This window comes from Ambystoma mexicanum, chromosome 5q, assembly GCF_040938575.1.
Source record: "Ambystoma mexicanum isolate Mex_15411 chromosome 5q, UKY_AmexF1_1, whole genome shotgun sequence".
NCBI lineage: Eukaryota > Metazoa > Chordata > Amphibia > Caudata > Ambystomatidae > Ambystoma > Ambystoma mexicanum.
Window position 1 is genome coordinate 387250964 of NC_090933.1, and position 20775 is coordinate 387271738.

The window sequence follows — 20775 nt, forward strand, 5'->3', positions numbered from 1 at the left end:
ACTGTGGGATGAAATGGAGGAAGAAGGGGAACCGCTCACTGATTCCCTAACCGCGGCTCCCCTGACGGTCGGGTTCTGGCGTTTCCCTGCTTCCGAGAGAGAATGATCGGACAATTTTGTATAGAATGCTCCTTGGAACCACAGTACATGCATAGCCCTAAGGTACGGCGTCGAAGTCGCTCCTCAGCGGATAAAGGACCCCGAGCAGCACCTACTTGCATTGGTTCGTCAGAGAAGTTTCCCTTGGGGGAGACAATTGATTTTTCAGGCTGAGACCGAAAATTCTTTTGCCGTCTCTTTTCCTGACGTCTTTCCAAAATTCTGTAGTCCATCTGCATAACCATCAATATTAATTCGGCCAAATTAGGCGGGCGAGGAACTCTAGAGACTTCATCCTTTAGTTCCTCACTTAAACCCCGCCTAAAAAGCGTAATCAAGGCGTCATCTGCCCAAGAAGTTCCTGCTGCCAATTGTTTGAAACGAGTAATATAGACTAAGAGATCCAAAGAACCCTGATGGAAGTCTAATAGTTGTTCTTGAGCTGACACTGTGACCTCCTGCCTCCCAAACATGGTCTTAAGACTATTCACAAAGGCGGGATATGAATCTAGAATTGGATTATTTGAAGTAACTAAAGGGGTAGCCCAGGCTAGAGCGGGACCGGTAAGGTGAGCGATCATGTGTCCCACCTTATCCCTATCAGTGTGAAAGAATGCAGTCTTAAATGTAAACTGCACTGTGCAGGATTCTAAAAACTCTCTCAACTTATGCGGGTCTCCATCAAAGCGTCCCCCTGGTAAAGGTCCAGGAGGAAGTTCGGAACAACTAGGGGACCTCCCCATGTGTTGCCGTAACACCGCATTCTCTTGTTTAAGTGCCTGGACTTCGGCCGTTAGTGACTGGACTGCCGCCAATAATTGTTGTTGTTGAGCCGGATCCATTTCAGTGTGAGCGTAAGGGGAAAAACAATTATGTCTGGAAACAGAATGAATGTAAGAAAAGAGACTAAGATAATCTCTATATGTTCCTTTTGGATAGGCGTTGCTAACTGTAATGATTCTGTTCTAGTATTTGTAGTTTCCAGAAATAATAATGGTTCCCTGTAAACATGCACCCACTGACCTGATCCTGTAGCCCGGATGTGTTGAAATTGAGAAGCCCCCCGGGGGAATCCCCTCCTATCCCGTGATAGCTTGCACAAGGAAGGAATGAACTCCCCAGGGAAACCCTCTGGGGAAGAAAACCCTGACCGCCTCAGTTGTTGGAAGTCTTCTCTGTGAGTATGGAAGGGCGAGTCTCTAGCATAGTTCCAGGTGACTGAATGCAGGTACCGCAAAGAAAAATAACAAAGGCATAGATTAGAGAAAGGTAAGTTTGCACTGAAATACAGAGTAGATGCGGGATAACAGTTGTCTAATAGTTACCCGTTATAAAGGAGATTGTGATCTACATTGTCTCACGATTGCATGCGTTCGGATTTCATCTGTGAGACACTGAGAGCGAGGACTCGTGGGTAACGTGATGTAACTTCGGGAGTCTAATACGATATAAAAAGGAAACATGAAAAGACCAGAAGGTAGAAACAGGCAGATCTTTCTAAAAACGAAAATAGAAGAGAAGGGTACCTGGCGGCAGATTAGATTTGAAGCAAAAACCTTATGAATAACGCAGCTGGGAAATGAGTGAAGCAGCTGAATAGAATCAATGTATGTGAAGTGTCCAACCCGGAGCGAATGGAAGCGGTTGCAGTAGAAGGGAGAAGGATCTGTTTCGAGCTGCTCTGGCACTCGAAAATAAAGGTTACGAAGCGGAGTCTCTGCCTTTGGAGTACAACAAGAAGGCTTCTAAAAGACAGAAACAGAAGAAGATATTTAGCAAGGTACAAATGAGAATTCAGGTAAGGGTAAGCCTAGGGACGAACTTACGAAGCGCTGACTGGGGAGAGTAGCAACGCACTCGAGCGTTGTGCTTGCCGCAAGATAACCGGATCTCTGCTGAGGAGGAGGAGCCTCAATAGCCCGCAACTCTTGCAAGGCTGGAATACCGCCCTCGGATGGCGCCGCCATCTTGGGAGAAATAATGGCCGTCACCCGTGATTGGGACCAACGGCGCCACAACGACCACCTCCTTCTATGGAATATGACAGCAGCTCAGTCACGTCACGGATAGAGGCGGGGAATATGAATGTTTTGATCAAGTCTGTTTCAGGGGCGGGGGATTTGATTTAGTGCCGCAAAAGCAGGTGAGCCAGGGCGATGGGGGGAAATGATAGGATTATCATAAAATGGCGGATGTTTTCGAGTGCGTTAATGGACGAAAAGTCGGGTAAGGTCCATAGGAAAGTTTTCTACGATCTACCGATTTATGCTTAAAAACACATGGCCGAACCATAGGAACAATAAAAAAAAAGTCCCGGAACTATCCTTTAATGATACTACCTGCTACTATCTATTCCATCTGTAATCCTTATAGATATTTCTCGATATGATGCACCTATAGGTATGTAACATGCTTTTTTGCACATGCTACTATCTTTCTTATGATTGTGCATTCATGTGAAACTTGCCACTATGTTTGTAACCATAGTCTTGTAACCAATGCGCCCAGATGCCCCAGGGCAAGGCGCGCAATACAAATAAACAAAATACAAATACTATGCAAACAAAGAGATGAGAGCAGTCAAAAGTAAATCCCCATCAGTTGCCACACTAACCAACCCGAATTACATAACCACCTGCTTTGCCCAGTTTTATGAGGAGCTATATTCCTCAGATTGCTCCCCTTCACAGGAGGGTATGGTGGAGTTCTTGGCCATGGTTGCTTTTCCCACCGATACAGCCGCCTGACCACGACGAGCTGGATGCCCTTATAACATAGAAAGAAGTGGACCATGCTATCTCAAACCTGACGGGTCAGAACGGTTTTACCCCAGCGTTTTATAAAAGACTAAAAGGTGCCCTTAGCCCTTTCCTGACCCTCTTGTTTAACAATATCATGGCTAATGGGCTTGCACCTCCATCGTTCATGGAAGCTAGAATTATTGTAATATCGAAGGAGGGGAGGGCCAACCTGGAATGTGGCTCGTACAGGCCAATTTCGCTACTAAATGCAGACTCAAAAATATACACAAGCATACTGGCCAACATGTTGAGTAGAGTCCTCCCTCAGCTAATCATAGTGACCAGGCGGAGTATGTAAAAGAAAGACAAGGCACAGACAATGTCCTCAAAACACTGGACGTAATGGTGTCGGTGGATCTGACCCCACGTTGATTTCAGTCGATGCCGAAAAAGCTTTCGACCAGGTGGAGTGGCGCTTCATGACTCCTATCCTTGGAAAAGCGGGCCTAGGTTTGCAATGGATACAGGGAGCCCAAGCGCTATATAATAAAACAAGTGTGTGGTCAATGGAGTGGCGTCACTTCCATTCATGTTCACCAGAGGGACCAGGTAAGGGTGTCCCCTCTCGCCGGTAATCTTCATCCTGGTCATGGAGCCCCCAGCCCAGATCATCTGGAACGATGATAGGATAAAGGGTTTTGAAATATTTGGCAAGGAGTATAAACTAGCTCTTTTCGCAGATGATGTCCTAGTCTGTTACTCACCCCTAGCAATCCATCCCAGCCCTGTTAGATGGGATGGAGGAATATGGTGTATTGTCAGGATTCTGCATAAATCGCAACAAGACTATATCCCTCCCACTTAAAGAAGGCAATAAACACCCAGATGTTGACCCACTGAGATGGGGTCTTAAGGTTGCCCACAACAGCATACGTTCTCTGGGATCACAATAACGAAAAAAATGACATGACCTACCAAGCAAATTACAAGCTGCCCTGGTCATGCATTCAGTGCGATGCAGAGAATTGGGGAAACGAAACTCTCATGGGCGGGAAGATTCACAACATTAAAATTGAAAGCCCTGCCGCACCTTCTCTTCTTGTTCCAGTCTCTCCCCCTCATGCTCCCAGATTCTTTTCTCGTCACAGCGAAGAGCACCCTTCTAGCCTTCTTAGGGGACCGAAAAAGGGCCAGGATTGCGTAAAACACACTGATTCTCCCCAAAGAAAAAGGAGGCCTGGCATATCTGGACTGAATACTACAAACCAACACAACTGCGAATCCTGGTTGACCATATCCGAGAGTCCAAAAGCAAGCAATGGATTGACCTAGAAAACTGCCTTTTTGCCCAAGTAATCCTGGCGGAATGGCTTTGGGCCCCCCAAAAGCTATACCACGAGAGCACCCGGTTCTAGAAGTGTTATGGTCCATTTGGAGAAAAAGAAATCCAAGCATGGCGGAATTACAACTTTCTCTCTCCCCCACCCCCGCGCCCCCTAGCTGCATCTGGGGCCCCCGCCCCCCAATTAGAGACTTCATTATAGATCCAATACGCTTCCAGCCTCAGTATGAACAAGGGCTGGTCAGAGCAGGTCAAATGTGGAGGGACAGAGCCTTTCTGACCAGAGAGGAGCTGGAGAATGCAGAGCCGGGCCTAAAGAACGAACCACTTCCCTACCTGCAATTGAAGGGTGTCCTTACAGACCCGTGTTGGGAAAACCAACTGCAACGCCACCTCACTCTGTTCGAAAAAACATTAAACTCGCACCTGGGACCTTAAGGACTGATAGCCGGAATATACAGTGCTCTTATGGAGAGGGGCCAGCTACCACCCCCGCATACCATGGCTAAATGGGAGGAGCTCCTAGGGTGGGAAGACAACCCGGAGGTCAGAGCAGCAGTCTGGAAATCAACCATTGCTATCCAATATAAAATGCTTAAGTCTCACGCAGTGGCACTTCCCCATCTCCTGCCCAAAATGTATGCGGGCCTCACTCCCTATTGCTGTGGCGGGTGCACGCAAATTAGCACATAATGGCATCAGTGGTGGGACTGTCCCTGCATGCAAGCTTACTGGAAGGAGGTCCTGGGCTGGATTGATGAGATAGAGGCCATACATAGGGAACTCGCCCCCCCTCTGGCCTCTTCTATTCCTTCTATCCTCTGTGTCTCTTCCTCGTTTTTTTCTTTTACTTTGTCCTTTTTGCTGGGTCAACCATCCTCCACAGGATCGTCGCATGCAACGGACGGCAATTGGCTTCTCCACACAGAGCCTCATTGCTACCCTTTATGATTGGGTTTGGGGGGATAGGGAGGGGGAGAGTGGCTGGGGGGGTGGGGTTTGTTACGTAGAACATTTTGGAAAATTGTTCTACGTGATCACCTGCTGAATTGATATTCCATGAGAAAAATGTAATTTGTTATGCAACTGTTGATCACAATAAAAATATATTTTAAAAAGGGGATGTTGAGTCTAATTCTATGTACAAAACCCTCCAGCCCCACCAACCAGGCTAGTCCTTCTGTTTAAGGCAGAAGATTTAGGGAAATGGGTATGCCAAAAGGGAGCCCCGGAAATCCATGCCTCAATGTCCCTGCATCCTCCTGGCCCAATCTGCCTCCGTGGCCCTGCTGTAAGAAGCAGCAAGTCCAGGAAGGCAGGGTCTCTGCACGCCTGTGCCGCAGTCCTCTGTTTCACAAAGCAAAATAGTTGGTTCTGTCAATACTTGTTGGCTCAGTTGGCGGTTGCATGGTCAACTACAGCTGATAGTGGAAAGAGGTTGTGGACTGTGACTTGAGAGAGAGCTTTTAATAGTCCAGTGCTCAAACTAGGCCAACCTGATTAGGGATCTGAGAGCAGGCATGTGACAGAAGGTATTTCCCTGGCAGCAATGACCTGATGCTGCGAGTTACCTGGTTTGCTGTGTGTGATGTACCATTCCTGAGCCCTAATTTACTCTTTCTGACGTAGATATTCATCGTGGGGAGCATTTGCATTTGTTTTTTCTGGAATTGCAAACATTACAGCAGTGTGCCTCCACGTCTGGTGCCAGGGTTTAAACAATCTCAGGAGAATGGCCATGCTAGAACCAGCACTGCTATGAGATGGGCTAGATTTGGTGTGTTTATGACCAATATGTCAAAGCCTGGGTGCCCCCTGCTGATGGTGTACTAGGCAGCTGCCTGCAACTGGTTTATTGTAGAACAGTCCATGTGTCCACTCATCAACAAACCAACTTCTACGAATCTGGATGCTGCCACTTGCATCATTTATTGCTCATCTCCCACTCCAGCAACTACCAGGGAAGCAAGAGGTTCTGTCTCATATATGCCACCCTGCTCAACGTTTCGACTTTGCAAAACCTCTTGCCCTAGATGCCCATATATATATCAGTTGGCAAAAGCTGCTTTGTTTGCGCTGCAACTGCTCTGAGTGATTCCATTTATTGAGTCTGAGCATCTGCCGAGTCTAGTTGGTGTGTTGATCAACTCAAAAAATGATTACTCTAATGTGATCTATTAGCCAGCTCAGTAGATCAGTAAGCTGAAAAAAGTTCAAAATGCAGCTCTCTGCCCAATTTTTTTTTTCTTTTTTCCACCTTCCACGCTGTGATCATATCTGTTGGGCGACACTCGCCATTGGGAAGAACAACTGATATTGCCTGCATAACCTGGCACCTATGTACCTTCAGAATAAAAATGTACCTCTATCAACTCGGCCAAACCTTTCAAAATCTGCTAGGAGCTGGCCAATCCTGTTGCAGTTTCTACCTTTCCTGTTCCCTCCCAGGCCCTTTGCACGGCCATGGCATCTCATTTGACCTCTAAAACTCAGGACATCCTGTCCACGCTCTTCCTCTACCTCCTCTTCCTTTACCTTTCCAGGCCCCTCTCTGGCCGTTTCCCCACCTTCCCACTGTTCATCCTGACAATGTTTCTAGACAAGTCCGATCTATGAAAGTCTTGTCAAAGCAGGTGCTCCCCCTGCTCCTCCAGAACCATCAAGGACCAAATCGACAACCTTGCTCCAGCCTTGGCCGATTTCTGTAGTCACTTTTGCCACTGGAACCATCCCCTGCCCCCTCAAGCGCTTCCTTGTTCACCTCCTCAAGAAGCCTTCTGCCGATCCTTCCTTTTTGGAAAATGTATTGCCTGATTTCCATCACTCTTTTCCTGGGCAAACTCCTGGAAAAGCTGGCCATCGCCTAGCTTAACCTACACGCTGAATCTGTTGATTGTCTCCATGACCATCAGTCTGGCTTCAGAGCAGCTAGAGGCACAGAAACTGCTCTACTGAACACCTGTGAAGACCTGTTCTCTAATCTTGGCTCTAATGTTCCTTCTGTCCTCATTCACCTTGATCTATCCTCTGCTTGTGACATGGCCAACCACGCCTTCCTGCTCAATCGTCTCCTTGACAACCTGGGTGTCTCTGGTCAGGCCCTGGCCTGGTTGACCTTTCTCACTGATCGACCCACCCAGGTCCAACTTGGGTCCTTCCTCTTTTCTCTCTACTTGTGGTGTTTGCCAGGGGTCTAACGTCTCTCCCAGGCTATTTAACCTGGCACCTCTGGACCACTGCATCTCTACCTTCTGCTCTAACTATCAGTGTTATGCGGATGACACCCAGCTCTTCTTCAGGCTCCCGTCAGCCTCTACTGCTCCTTCTTGCATACCAGACTGTCCGCTATTTAGGAATGGTGTGCCTCCAACAATATCTGCCTTAATGCCAGTAAGACAGAGATCCTCCTCATTGGGACTCAGCTCCTGCCTTCCTGCTCTCACTCTGGCTGCCCACCCTGGGCCCTCTACCTGCTCCTTCCAGTAAGGCTAAGAACCTTCGACTCCACCCTCTACTCATATCTCTGACATCTCTAAGAAGTCACATGATCAGCTGTGCACCTCCTCTGCGGTATTCTTCCTTTTCTCACTTTTCCCCAGAAACTCACTATCTCCAGAGCCCTGGTCCTCTCTAGGCTGGACTACTGCAATAGCCTCTTTCTAAATCTGCCTGCCTCTACTCTTAGCCCGCTACAACTTCTCCAGGACAGGACTGCAAGACTTGTGCTTGGCCTCAAGCCCAGGGATTGTATCTCTCCAGCCCTGAATTCTCTCCACTGGCTTCATGTGGCAGCGAGGATCAAGTTCAAGACGCACTGCATCGTCAGCAAGGATTTCTGAGGCCGGGGACCACACTACCTCCAACTTTCTCCTCCTAAGCATCTTTCTTCTCGAGCCCTCTGCTCATTCACGGCCAACTCTCTGAGGGTCAGACCCTTCTCCAGGCACAGAGTGGGGGGGTAGATCTCTATCCTCGGCTGGGGCCTCCCTCTGCAACAGCCTCCCTGCCTCTCTAAAACTTGAGCAGGACCACATAAGGTTCTGGAATCAACTCAAGACCTTCCTTTTTGCTTCTGCTTTCTCTCTTCCCTTGCTGATTTCCCTGTCTGCTGCGCATACTGCAGAACTGGCCACCCACTGAACTTGCAGGACTAGGCTCCTGCACGACCGGTTGCCCATTCACTGCTGCCGGGCCTCCAAACCACTTAAGGGAATGTATGTGCAACCCGACCGTCTTCTGACTCTCTGCACTTATGAGCCACCTCGCGGATGCACTTACTAGTTACATGCCCCCCCGCTCCTCTCCCATGACCCCCCCTGGCACTTGTCCCCCCCCCCCCAATCCCCTGCACTTGCATTATCTGAATGACAAAAGGCCTAGTAAGATCGTTGTTTGTCCTCCCTTGTCATGTCACACCTAGAAACACTTGTATACAGGCCCGTTATAAATGACTTGTCATAAATGCACAGATATACCCCTGTGTGAGCGTCACACTCCGAAAATGAGATGTTTCTTAGTATTCACTCCCATTATTTCTTATACAGAGATGATCGCAGGTTTTCAGCAATCGCCCCAGGTTGTGATACGCCCTCCAGCAGAAGACATGGGAGAGGGATCATTTTCTTCAATTTCGAAAGGCAGTCAAAGACCTAGCTATTTTTGAGTTTTTCAGCTTGTTAATTTCGGAACATTTTTGTTAGCATGTAAATGATGTGCTAGCATGACATTCAAATGACAATTGCAACGTATTCAGGGAATGCCCATGGAATTTTCCATTCGAATCTGCAAAGGTTGTAGCATGGAACTCAGATTGCGCATTTCGTTCTGAAGGTTGAATTAAAAACGTGGGCTTTCCCTGGCCTCCAACTCTTTTATGACGGATTCTATACTACAGCTAAAAAATGCATTCATAGCGAAACAAGACTCCCCCAGACAGAATAAAGGAAAATGGCAGCCGCCAGATTGCGGACGTTTAATTACAGTTATGCGCTATATATCTACATCGTGGAACACAGTTCTCCCTCTGATGACCGATGCACAAAAACCCTCTCCGAATAAAATAAATGATAGTCACACGCCGCTCATGTGGGCACGGGGGCTTCCCTTTGATGCGTACAGTTCTTGTTGATTTTAGTGATATAATGCCAACATAAAACGACTCTGTTGGTATGGTTTTGCAAACGGATCAATCTCACTATGTCCAAGAAAGGCATAAACACGTCTCCTCTTTATTGAATTCCGATGAGTCCTCGAGTCGAGCGGCCAGCGTCTTCTGCATTGCTGACTGATGGCGCTTCAATGATGCCCTCCCCTGAATAAGTAAAAAGACATGTTATTGAAAAGGCTGACACTTTATGATGATAGATTTAGAAATGAACAGTAAACATGACTTCTGGAGTTGATTAAAAAGTGAGTTGTGGACTCTCTACGATGGCCCTCCAGTGGGGTGTTTGGCCACCTGTACCAGTGAAAACCGTCATCTTGAGACAGGGGTCTGTGCTCACGTTAATAATAAGTTCTTTATATAGCGCTTTACAGAGCATATATTTACATACAATATCACCTAACCGAAATCGGTACTCATTTATCGACTTCAGAAGGATGTAAGGTTGAGTTGGCCTTGCCGGGATTCGAACCTGCGACCTGCAGATGACGTTCAGATCGTAGCAGCGAGCGCTCAACCTGCTGTGCTATCTTACCGGCTGTCTTAACGTGGTAGACTGATGTTACCTTGGCCCAGAATATGCATGACTGTTTTATGAACGGCACAGGGGTTGTTCGGTGTGATGCTTGCACATTGCAGTGGCGCTGCTGATTTTGCACTGGCGTGTGTGGAAGTGTCTACACAGATATTGAGGATTTCATGGTAGACATGGACCACAAGGTCCTACTAGTTTGCCCATTTCCGGTAACCTCGAAGGAGCTCTCTACAAGCCCATGCTGATTACGCTGTACAATGGTAGCGGAACCTCATTGTTCTACTGAAGCCGCGCCATTAATGTTTGGATTTTCCTCAGAAAGCGGGAACCCGGGTGAGAAATCCGCTTTGGAAGGCATGCAATCCAAACGAATGACTTGTAATGTTGGCCTCCTGGTGGCCGTCATTACTGATCTCTGCCATGCGTGCAGGCGTTCATCACATACATCTATTTGGATCATTCGCAGTGAACAGAAAGGCACAGAAATCAGTGTGTGCCTGCATTCCTGTACTTATTGCTGATCCATACAGATAATAAGGGGAATCCATTGAAGTAGACCCTGGTCGCTGATGGGGACAGGCTCTTTCTGGCGGGTTGCCTTGCCTCACCTTAATTTGGCTACTAGCATCCATGACAGCTCCCTTGCTCAGAGCCCGTTTCTATTTCCTGCTTTACACCCCCACCCCCTCGTCACTCTCAACTCTCTTTATGCAAGGCTCTGTTAGGCAGAGCTTGTATGCAGTACCCTTTGGGACCACTACACACAACTATGACTACAGGTGTAACCAAAACCAACATTTGGAATAAGTCTGTACTACAGTTTTTGGTAGCGGAGCTGAGCAGCCAGGCTTATCTCAAGAGGGAACGTGAGCTGTAATATTACACAGAGGTCTACAATCACATGTATTCAAATACACTCACACTTTCTTGGTAAAACACTCCTTAATTTATTTCAGTCAGTTATAAAACATTCACTAGAAGGAGGCAGTTAAATATCGCACACAAATATACGTCGGTACAATACTCGTTAAGTTTGAGGCATTCAGACTACTTTAAAGGAGGATCAAAATGGCATTCAGAATCCTTTGAAGGAGGAGCAAAAAGGAAAAGGTTCAGAACATAAAAGAATTACAAGTTTCTTAGACAGTGCAGATACTTTGTGTTCACCAGAATTTAATAGGCTAGGCCAAAGTCAATGGGCTTAAAGTCTTGGATAGGATAAAACGGTTCTGGTAAGTAAACATCTCTGTAGAAGTTCTCATAAGTAGTTTGTAACAAGAAGAATTATATGATGGGTCACAAGCTGATTAGGCCTGCTAGTTGCGAAAATTTCAAGCACTTTCACCGCAAGAGGCAAGTACTCTGTCTCGTTTAAAAGTACCTTACAAATTAAGAACAAGATGCAGCTGAAGATTTCTGTTCCTGGCAGTTCCTGCAGATCTCGCTCTTCCTGAGCCTCAGTCGTGGGGACAAGAGGGAGGACGTTGGGGGACTCCTGCATTGGGACTGGTCAAAAAGCTGGCACTTGCAAATCTTCAATTCCAGTAGCTGTAGTAAAGAACACAAACTGGTGTCCCACTCCCTGGTTATTCAGTTTCCTGCAGCACTCTGAGGAAAATACAACTAGCTCCGAGAATGGTATCCAGGTGGCTTAAGGTCGAGTTGATTGGTCCCACCAACTCAAAGGCAGAAGTCCTTGCAGGGCTTCTCTGTCGAGATGAACTTAGCAATTCGGACATGCAGCAGGGCTTCACCGGGCAAACCAACGGTCCAGGAGTTGCAGCAGCCGTCCTCTTCAAGCTCGTCTTCGGTTCTTTTGTTCCAGTGGTTGACTCTGCCTTCCAAGCCCAGAGAGTCGCCTTTTATTCAGTTCTCTCCCATTCATTCCAGCCTAGCTGTCACTCACCCAGGGTGGCTGTCCTTGCCGGACAGTCCTGAAGCCTGCCAAAGGCGAATGAACAAAGGAACCAAACCTGGTTTGGCGTGCAGAGCAAAACTCTAGAAGGACCTTTCCACAAAGGAATGGTGAAAAAAGAAGACCCGGGCCTGTTTAAACAAAAGGGCTCAGACGCCATCTTGAAAAATATGGCTCCTGCGATTTAACACTACTGGTGTTCGCGGTCGGGAAAAATCATGATAGTTTGTTGTAAAACCACTGCCAAGAGCCATATTGAGAGGAAAGGGTAGCATTTGACTGCTACCCTGAGTATCTAGACACGGGATAGTAGGTAACCCCTCCAGCACTCTATCTATAGCAAGATAGTGGGTGCCGGGTCTAGGAATTTAAAAAGACTAGTAAAGTCAATTTCATCTTTATCCCAGAGAAGGTATTCAAACCTTGGGAAAGCCCGAAAAGGTTTCCCCATGCCACTGCACTGAGGGTGCTGTGTGACACACATGAAAAGATGATGCCAATGGAGTTGTCTAAACTCGATAACCAAGTAAAACACATTTCAAAACACATGAGAGAGTGGGAAAATAGGGTCACACACTCTCCAGGTAAAAAATCAAGTCCTCAAAATCTAGCAAAGTTGCTGGGGGTGTCTAAGGTGAAGGGAAATGGCACATTCTTGAGAATTCTCCCTAACAAGCTCTAAAGGGCCTCATTATAAGTTTGGCGTTAGCCGTCAAACTTGCAAAAAATTCCAGCACCGTAAATGGGCAATTACCGGGTCATTATGACCCGGTAATTGCACATTTGCGGGCGCCAGAATGGAATGCCCCATAGGGCTCAATAGGAATGGGGAAGTCGGATGCACCGACACCATTCAGAATGGTGCCAATGCCTCCGACATGCTTTGCTCACGGGTCTCGTTACGTAATGGCACCCGCGAGCAGAACTCGTAATTTGCCAGTCCGACTGAGCAGCCAGGCCTATGAGGGGTAAATGTGAGCTGTAGCAATGAAATTTGCAAATACAAGTAGCCAAGTAACACTCAAGGTTTCAGTTACAAATATTTATTTAACATCAGTTTTAAATTAGCGTTCTTTAAAAAGGGAAGGGTATGTAACAAATATACTTTAAAATACTTTTCCAGAATCAGCATAAGTTAGTAAATACTCTTTAGAGGTGCTTTTTACACACTTCCTACACCCGCAGGTGACTTCATTCACCACAAGGACAGTAATGGCATTTATATATCACAAGTATACTTTGCAGATTACGAGGTTGCAGAAAGGAAAGGCTAAAGGAAGGAAAAAAAGTTAAAACTGGTGCTCAGTATAAGTGAGGACAATTAATCTTCCAATGAGATCTAGATAAGCCTTTCCCAACAATAACAGTTTAAACACAAGTTACCACCTCTGAGGGACAGAAATATCAAAGTCAATAGACTAGAAGAGTCTGCAGGGAGCCACAACAGCCAAAGTCAACTGGAGCACAGTCTATGGAGCCGAGTTACTTCTTAGATAGTAAAAGTCTTGCACAAAGTTAGAGTTTAGTAGAAATCACTTGTAGGGTCACAAGCTGTTACACTTGTGAAAAGCAGAGTTGAAATAAAAAAAGTAGCCACTGTAAGTATCAACTGAGAAGAGCAAAACTAAAGAAACTGAGGTAAGTACCCCGAGTCTGAACAGTACCTCTGGTTTGAAGAGTGATCCAACTGGATTTTGATGCAGTGATGCAGATCCTGGGTTCCTGAGCCTCTGTCGTGGGAACAAAATTGAGGACGTCTGGAGGACTCCTGCAGCACCAATTTGGAGGTCGTCGGCAGCTACTGGCTCTTTACGGATCAGCAGCACGTTGCGGTTTCAGCGCGCAGTAAACAGCACCACCACAGATCTTGGATACCGGTTGGGCTTCCTTTACTTCTTGAGTCCTGCACTCTGGTGAGGGGACTTGAGCTCTGGTTGTCCGGCTTCTGGAGGGTCCTTAGGAAAATCCTGGAGCTTCTGGCCGGAATATAGACGTTGCACTATACTACGGATTTTTCGACCCCCCCTGGTATTCGGTTCCTGTAGCAGCAAAGAAGTACAGCCAGTCGGGGAAGATGGTCCAGTGGAGTTCGTCTCGGGGTTAGTTGTTCCCACTAACCCAAGGGAAGAAGTCGTCCCTTCCGGAGCTTCTTTCTCTTGTCGATCAGAAAAATGAGTTTCAGATCAGCAGCACGGCTTCACCGGGCAATTCAAAGGTTAAGGAGAATGCAGCAAGCTGTGTTCACGGTTTCTTCGTCAGGTGTTCTTCCCAGCGGTCGACTCTGCCTCTAGTCCCAAAACTCTCGCCTTTTCAGCAGGTTTCTCCCATTCATGCACAGCCTAGGCTGTCACTCAAACAGCAGGGTGGGGCTGTCCTGGAAGTACAGCCAGCCAGCCAATCGGGACTGGTTGCATTCATGCATTCATGCACTCCTAGAGACAAAAGACAGGGGAGTTTTGGGACCTCCCTCACTTCCTGCCCTTCTAGACACACTGGAGCCAGAGGCGGATTTCAGGACTGAAGCCTGCCAAAGCCAAACTGAACAAAGGGCTCAAACCTGGTTTGGCTCACAGAGTAAAACCCAAGAAAGACCTGGCAAACAGAAAATGGCGGAAAAAGAAGATTGGGGCCATTTTGACAAAATGGTCAACCATGGGTGCTATACTGCAGCTGAGGGTTCAGCCTGCGGTAGAAAAGCACAATGGTAGAAACATTAAACCACTGCCACCAGCCATTTAAATTAGTGAGGGTGACATATTCTTTTTTTACATGAGTAGGTAGGATAAGGGGTTACTAAGTAACCCGTCAGAACTCCACGTAAAATGGTGTGTTCTGGACCTACAAAGAGAAAAGGGTGAGTAAAGTCAATTTCACTTTACTATTCCTGGGAACAGTAGTTCACACAAAAGGTATTTGAACCTTGTGAGAAATCCAAAGGACTTCTCTGTGACACTGCACGGAAAGTGCTGTCACCATACAAAAAGTAGATGCCTATAGAGTTTGTCAGACTCCAAAAATAAAGTAAACGCCTAATCCAAATCAGGTCAGCACAGAAATGAGAATCCTCCCTAACAGGGAGCTTGTTCACTGAGTGGGGAAAATGATAAACAGACACGCATAAAGTGGAATGGAAAGGCCTGGAGCATGCCGGTGGCTGTAACTAACTGAAAGTGCAGAGGCATGAAACGTTCCAAATAGCTTTTCTTCAACTTTGTGAGTTTCCAGAGCTCCCTTCCCCGGAAGTCACGACCACACAAACCATGTTTTTCTCCAGAGTCTGTATCCAGGATAACATTCTTTAAATCTTTAAATGACAAAGTATCAGGATTTCCCAGTGATTGGGACTTCCCTTATCCTGGGTTCCTAGCTCTGGTCTCACAGGGATATCATCCTTCTTCCCCTCCAAGATGTGTCTTAACTATTTGGGGTTTGATTTTTTTTCTTCTTCTGTTTCCCTTTGTCTGCTCCAAGTGATCCACCTCCATGGAAATGGCAGGGTCCTGTGTCAAAGGGTTGAGTTTGTGACTGCAGCCAACTAATATATGTCCTTAATTTGTAACACCAACCTACCCTGTGGTAGGGTCTTCATTCTACCATTCTATCCTCCTAGGGCCTCTTTCCTCAATCTCCCTCTTGGTTTCCAGGTTTCCTTCTCTTCCTCGCTTCTTCCTTTGCTTTTAAATTCCCTTTACCACTCATCAATTCTAGATGCTTTGATCAGCACATTTCTAGTCAGACATTCTATCTGTCCGATTGAGGACGCACTCTTTTTTTAGTCATTTCTGGTCTTTATACTCCCAATCTCACTTATCTTTCCCATCTTCTTTACCACTTTGAGCACAGTTGTCACTGTCTCTGCCTTCCTCACTTTCTTTGACAATACTGCCACTATCCTCACCTTCTCCACCCCTTCGGTCACTATTGGGGACAGGGCAAGCAGGATTTCACTGGGTCGACAGACATCCCCTTATGGAACAAAGTATCCCCAAGCAGATATGCTTCCATACCTCCCGATTGTACTGAACCTCACATGTTTGTAGGATATATGGCATTTGAAATACGTCCTAATATGCAGGACCCATTAAAGGATTTCTGACCCTAATCTGATGACACTCCTACCTGAAACCCAGGACCAAAGCTGTCTTCTTTCTCATTCCAGTAAGGAACCAAAAAGGCTCAAGCCCATGCAGAAAGAGAGTGAGCCAATCCGTTGCTGAAGTCAAGCAGTCTGCATCGGAGCGCAGAGGAGGGACTGGATCACTCGCAGTCACCTGGAGGCACATTGGAGGTGTGGTGGCGGAGAGCCTGTGTAATGCTGCTGAGACCAAGGAGCAAGTGAGAGCATCCAGCCGCTTGACCAAAGGAGGAATCAACCAACGGCGGAGCTGTTTGCCGGCATCCACCACACCCGATTCCAAAGTCCTGTCACGGGCAAACAGGAGGAACCGAATGTGAAGACCCATCTCCCCGACAAGAACTGCTGCAGGAATATAGGTACGTGGCCAGAGAGGATGAAGAAACACACAGAAGAAGCCTGCAAGTGGCTAACGGTGATCATAGCCTACAAGGGGCTGAAACTGAGCATAACACATGAGGGAACTACATTAAAAATATAGAAACTTGAACTAGAAGGCCACAAGGGTTTGAGAGTGAAAATACCCCACATGGGAGTGAATGAAAATGAAGAAGTCTGCTAATGAGTATCCCATAAAAGCCTGATTATCCTACAAAAATCCAAAGGTCAGAGAGGCCAGCAAGCCTATGACAGGCAGAGATTGAGAATACCTCACAAGGGGGTGAAATGAGATCAAGAAACCAGTGGCCTGAAGGGTCCATTAGCTCGAGGCGAGCTAAGAGAGATAAGCACAATCTCCCTTTGTCGCAATGAAACAGAAACTTACTGTGTCAAACCAAGCGAGCTAGTGAATGCACGCCACCTCTATGCAGAAGCGAACTTTTGAAACTATTAGGACTGTTTTTTGGGGGTCCTGAGTAACATTCTCCAGGAAGAAAAGACACAAAGCACTGACCTTTTAACAATATCACTTGAATGGGACTTGAGAGCGAGAGAAAGAGAGAAATCAGAGAGAGAAATGGGTGGAGTTCAGAAACCTGCAACAGAAGCAAAGTATAGTGAAAAAACTTACTTGGGCCAGTTACACCGTTTAGTTTTAGTGGTAGGGCAAGCATAGGTTAGGTTTGGACAGAATTTATGCGAGACATCCCGACGCGGAACCGTTTGACATTTTCTTTGTAGTTGGGGAACCTTTGTCATAGACACAGGGCTAGTTGAGATTTTCTTTTCTTTTAATAAATATCACTGAATCATGTTTTCTTGTCTGTCTCCGATGTCGGTCTTACCAAATGTCATTGTCCTCAGCGTCTTCGCTCCTGTAAGCACCACCCTCAACTGCTATACTTTCACCCTCAAGATCCCCAACCCTCTGGGCATCTTATTTGCTCTTATGAGCACCAACCTTCTTGTTACTGGGGGTCACCCTCTTCGGTCGCTCCTCTCATCCTCTTGGTCTCCTTTTCTGGAACCTGTTCCTGGCTCGGGGAGACTGACTCCAGCCACTCTCTCTCACGCTCTTGGGATCCTCCCCTCTCTAGGCTCCTGAGTCCTCCAACTTTTCTCCTTAGCTCATAGGCTCCTGCTCCAGTGCCTCTCCTAAGCTCTTTGGTACCAATGGGGCCTAGCCCTCTGGATCTCTCCTGCAGTCGCTTGTGCCTTGAGCAGGCTTCTGCTCTCACTGCCAACACACTCCATAACACTTTTCTCCTCTCTCCAGTTTCCAGCTCATTCTTGCAACAACCACACTGACATACTGAGGCTTTGTACTTTTATAGTGCTTTCTTTCTGCCTCTCTCTGGTGAAAGTGGATTCAGGTAGATTAGCTCAGATGGCTTACAGTCCAGTTGGGGACATGATATTGTCTCGTTTTATCACTTGGGTAGACCTCCCTGTGCCTGTCACGCCCTGGCTCTGCCTACCAGCCCTTCCCTGATTTAAGGGAACTCGGGTATGTCTCTTAAGGGATCTGGTCTAGGGATTGTCTGATGGGCCTTAACACTGAATATGGCTTCCAGGTTTGATTTGTGACTTGAGGCCTGCTAGTCCCTCCTCTTGAGTGGCCCACTGTCTGGTTGTCAAGCTGTTTAGGAGTGAAGGCACTCTGCAATGGGTGGCTGACTGGCGAGTCCCTCTTCTGACTTCAGTTCCCTTTCTTTCCCTCTGTAGATTTAGATGGGAATCCTGCACGAAGAGAGTCAAATGCACAGGAACTGATGGTTCTTTGGGACCACCTCTCCTCACATCCCCTAAAGGGGCAGTAACTATAGAGTCTCAAGTTCCAGTGGACTCCAATACTGTGCTTTTTGGAGAGCCTTATTTCCCCTCTCCGAGTTGGTCTATGCTGCTCAGGCATATCTCTCTGTGATTCATTCAGGGCCTCTCAGCAAGTGCTGCGTGAACCTTGTAGGGATAGAGGATCACTCATTTTCCTGATCCTGGATTGCATTTAGTTCCACCTTAAAGCAGCAGCTGGTCGCCTGTGACTGACCACTGCCTTGGACGAGGGTACAGCGAGGGAGACTGGGGATCCTCCATGTTGCTCCTCGGCCCAACATCTTCTAGCTAGAGGAGGGACCTGGTTCCACTTGGTCCTCCAGAAATAGGCTGAGGACTTGGTCACCCCCTCCAAATGCAAAGAGATTCACACAAATCCCCCTACATGCATATCCTTCACATATACACTGATCAACCAACGTACACACAAAGCTACCACACTGCTCTCCTATCCAGTGGTTTGCAAAGTCACAAATGTACAAACGATCAGAAAAGATAGGTACATACCCTTATATATCACCCACAACTAAATATAAATATGTTCACAGCGGTAGACACTGACGCAAGCAAACACCGTAAATATGCATACGTAATGTCAACGGTTGTAAACGACATATTGAACTTGAGTACCATCAGCAACCCCAGACACATTATCTCACAATGAACACATGCCACACAAGGAATCTGATGTAGAAATGGTCTTCTTAAGTGTTACTGCAAAGCCAGTTATTTTATCTAATAATGCTTGGCTTACTTACCGGTAATGGTCATTACACCTAGTCCCAGATCTTTTTCACACAAAGCATTTAAGAGAAAAGAAAGTGTTCTACTGTTGTCCTCCCAACTGCACCCTAGGACCAAGGAGGGTACAAAATAGCCACTGCCTTGCAGGTAGTCCTGCTCCAATACCCAAGGAGAAGGAGCGATTAAGTAGCTAAGGTGGGAAGGAAAGGGCATCAAGCCTGTGATGAGGCTGCATATACAGTTGCTCCTGATTATTTGACATATTTCAATTGTGCCTTTACCAATCCACATGTCCACGATAACCTTAATGCGTTTTGAAATGTTTAAATAGCATACCTTGCATATGTCTTCATATTTAAATAAAAAGTAGCAAACAAATGTGACAATGTGACTGTGTGACGAGGAAGATCAGTACAAGGTTTAATGAAGATTAGCAGTAAATGATCTGAGCATTACTACCACGTCCCCTCTTGCTCACGCCAGTCCTAACTAATGAACAATCCTAATACATTGATTTCCCTGAAAGAAAGACCGACCAAGGAGTACTGCAGAACCCAGTGCAGCTTTAATGCCCAGTCAAGCAACACACTGGGTCTGTGTGGGAGAATGCAAACCTGTCGAAGCAATCCCTGGATCAGTAGACCCAGGAATTGACAGTTGGTAGTAACGAGCAACCGTGTCAGGGGAAGACCAAGGGGCCACCCTGTAAATATCCATTAGGTAGGCACTCTGGCTTCAGCCAGTGATGTAGGTTCTCCTCCAGTAGATTTCCTAACATTTCCTGGAAGGGGAGAGTTCACAAAGGAGTAGACCATGGAGACTGTGTCCTTCAGAAAAAGAGGAGGCATTTTTAGGGCCGCAAAATTTCACAAACGGACTCCAAGAAGAGCAGAATTGTGAACCTCGATCCAGGTAACTCAGAATGACTTCACACAGATACATAGATGCCAACAAGGGCCTTCCTTCTGAGATAAACTGGAAGGGCACTGAGCACAATCTCCTTCAAGCGATAAAATGTAGAAACAAACTTCGGGCAGAGTGTAAACTAGAAATGGAGGTTCACTGCCTTAAAGAGGGGAACAGAGGAGGGCTCGGAGTTCCCATATCCTATGGACCATAGTGATGGCGACCAAAAAGATGGTTTTCAACGTCAGATATTTCTGGTGCACCTGGGCTCAGAGCACCAGATATTTCAGCCTTGTTGAGCCTCCTGAGTGAGTTGAAGCTGAGCCTTTCTAAGGCACAGTGAGCAAGGGCTTCACATGAGGGTGTGAGCCCAAGTTTTACAAAATTAACAAGTGTGCATATTTTGAAAGACTTTGCTAATAAGAGTAATCCAGAAGTGAACCCCTTGTTTACTGTGCTTGGAGAGAATCAGCTTTGCATTACAGACGAGGCCCACTAAGGCCATAACATGTGTGGGGTTGCTGTTGGTACTCCTTTTCAGTGGAGAATTGCCTGTGTCGTGTTGGACTGCCCAGGTGGGTTGGACCAGACGGATATGCAAATTGATATTTCTCCTCTGTGAAAGATACATGGAGCTAAAAAGTGGTTGTAGATCTTCGAGAGTGTGAAAGCTCCCAGAGCATAAGTTATTGCCACCATGTTTGTTCACAGTAGTGGGGCTCCTACAATTTTGTACATTTTCAAACACTTGGGGTTTTACCCGAAGTTAATAAAGGTAAGTGAGACGTGGACCCGTTGTTCGCTGTGGTCAGAGAGTCACAGGTAGACCTAATTGATTAGGCCCAACTAAGCCGAAACACCTGTCACTCTTGTTCAGAGGAGATTAATTTAGCAATTTGGTGCTCAACTTTCCTAGCGGGTAGGACTGATACAGTGAGTTAAAATGTGGTTGTGGACCTCCTGAGTGGGAAACCTTTCAT

At 46.7% G+C, this 20775-nt stretch overlaps 1 protein-coding gene across 1 annotated transcript in view; it reads right to left on the bottom strand.

Moving 5' to 3' along the window:
- Positions 1 to 9120: 9120 nt before the first annotated feature.
- CLUL1 (clusterin like 1) overlaps positions 9121 to 20775 on the bottom strand; it is a 302728-nt gene continuing 291073 nt past the window's right edge. The window contains exon 9 of the mRNA XM_069620875.1: positions 9121 to 9493. Within this exon, the coding sequence (XP_069476976.1) occupies positions 9478 to 9493 (16 nt within the window). The 3' untranslated portion in view covers positions 9121 to 9477. The remainder of the gene's footprint in view (positions 9494 to 20775) is intronic.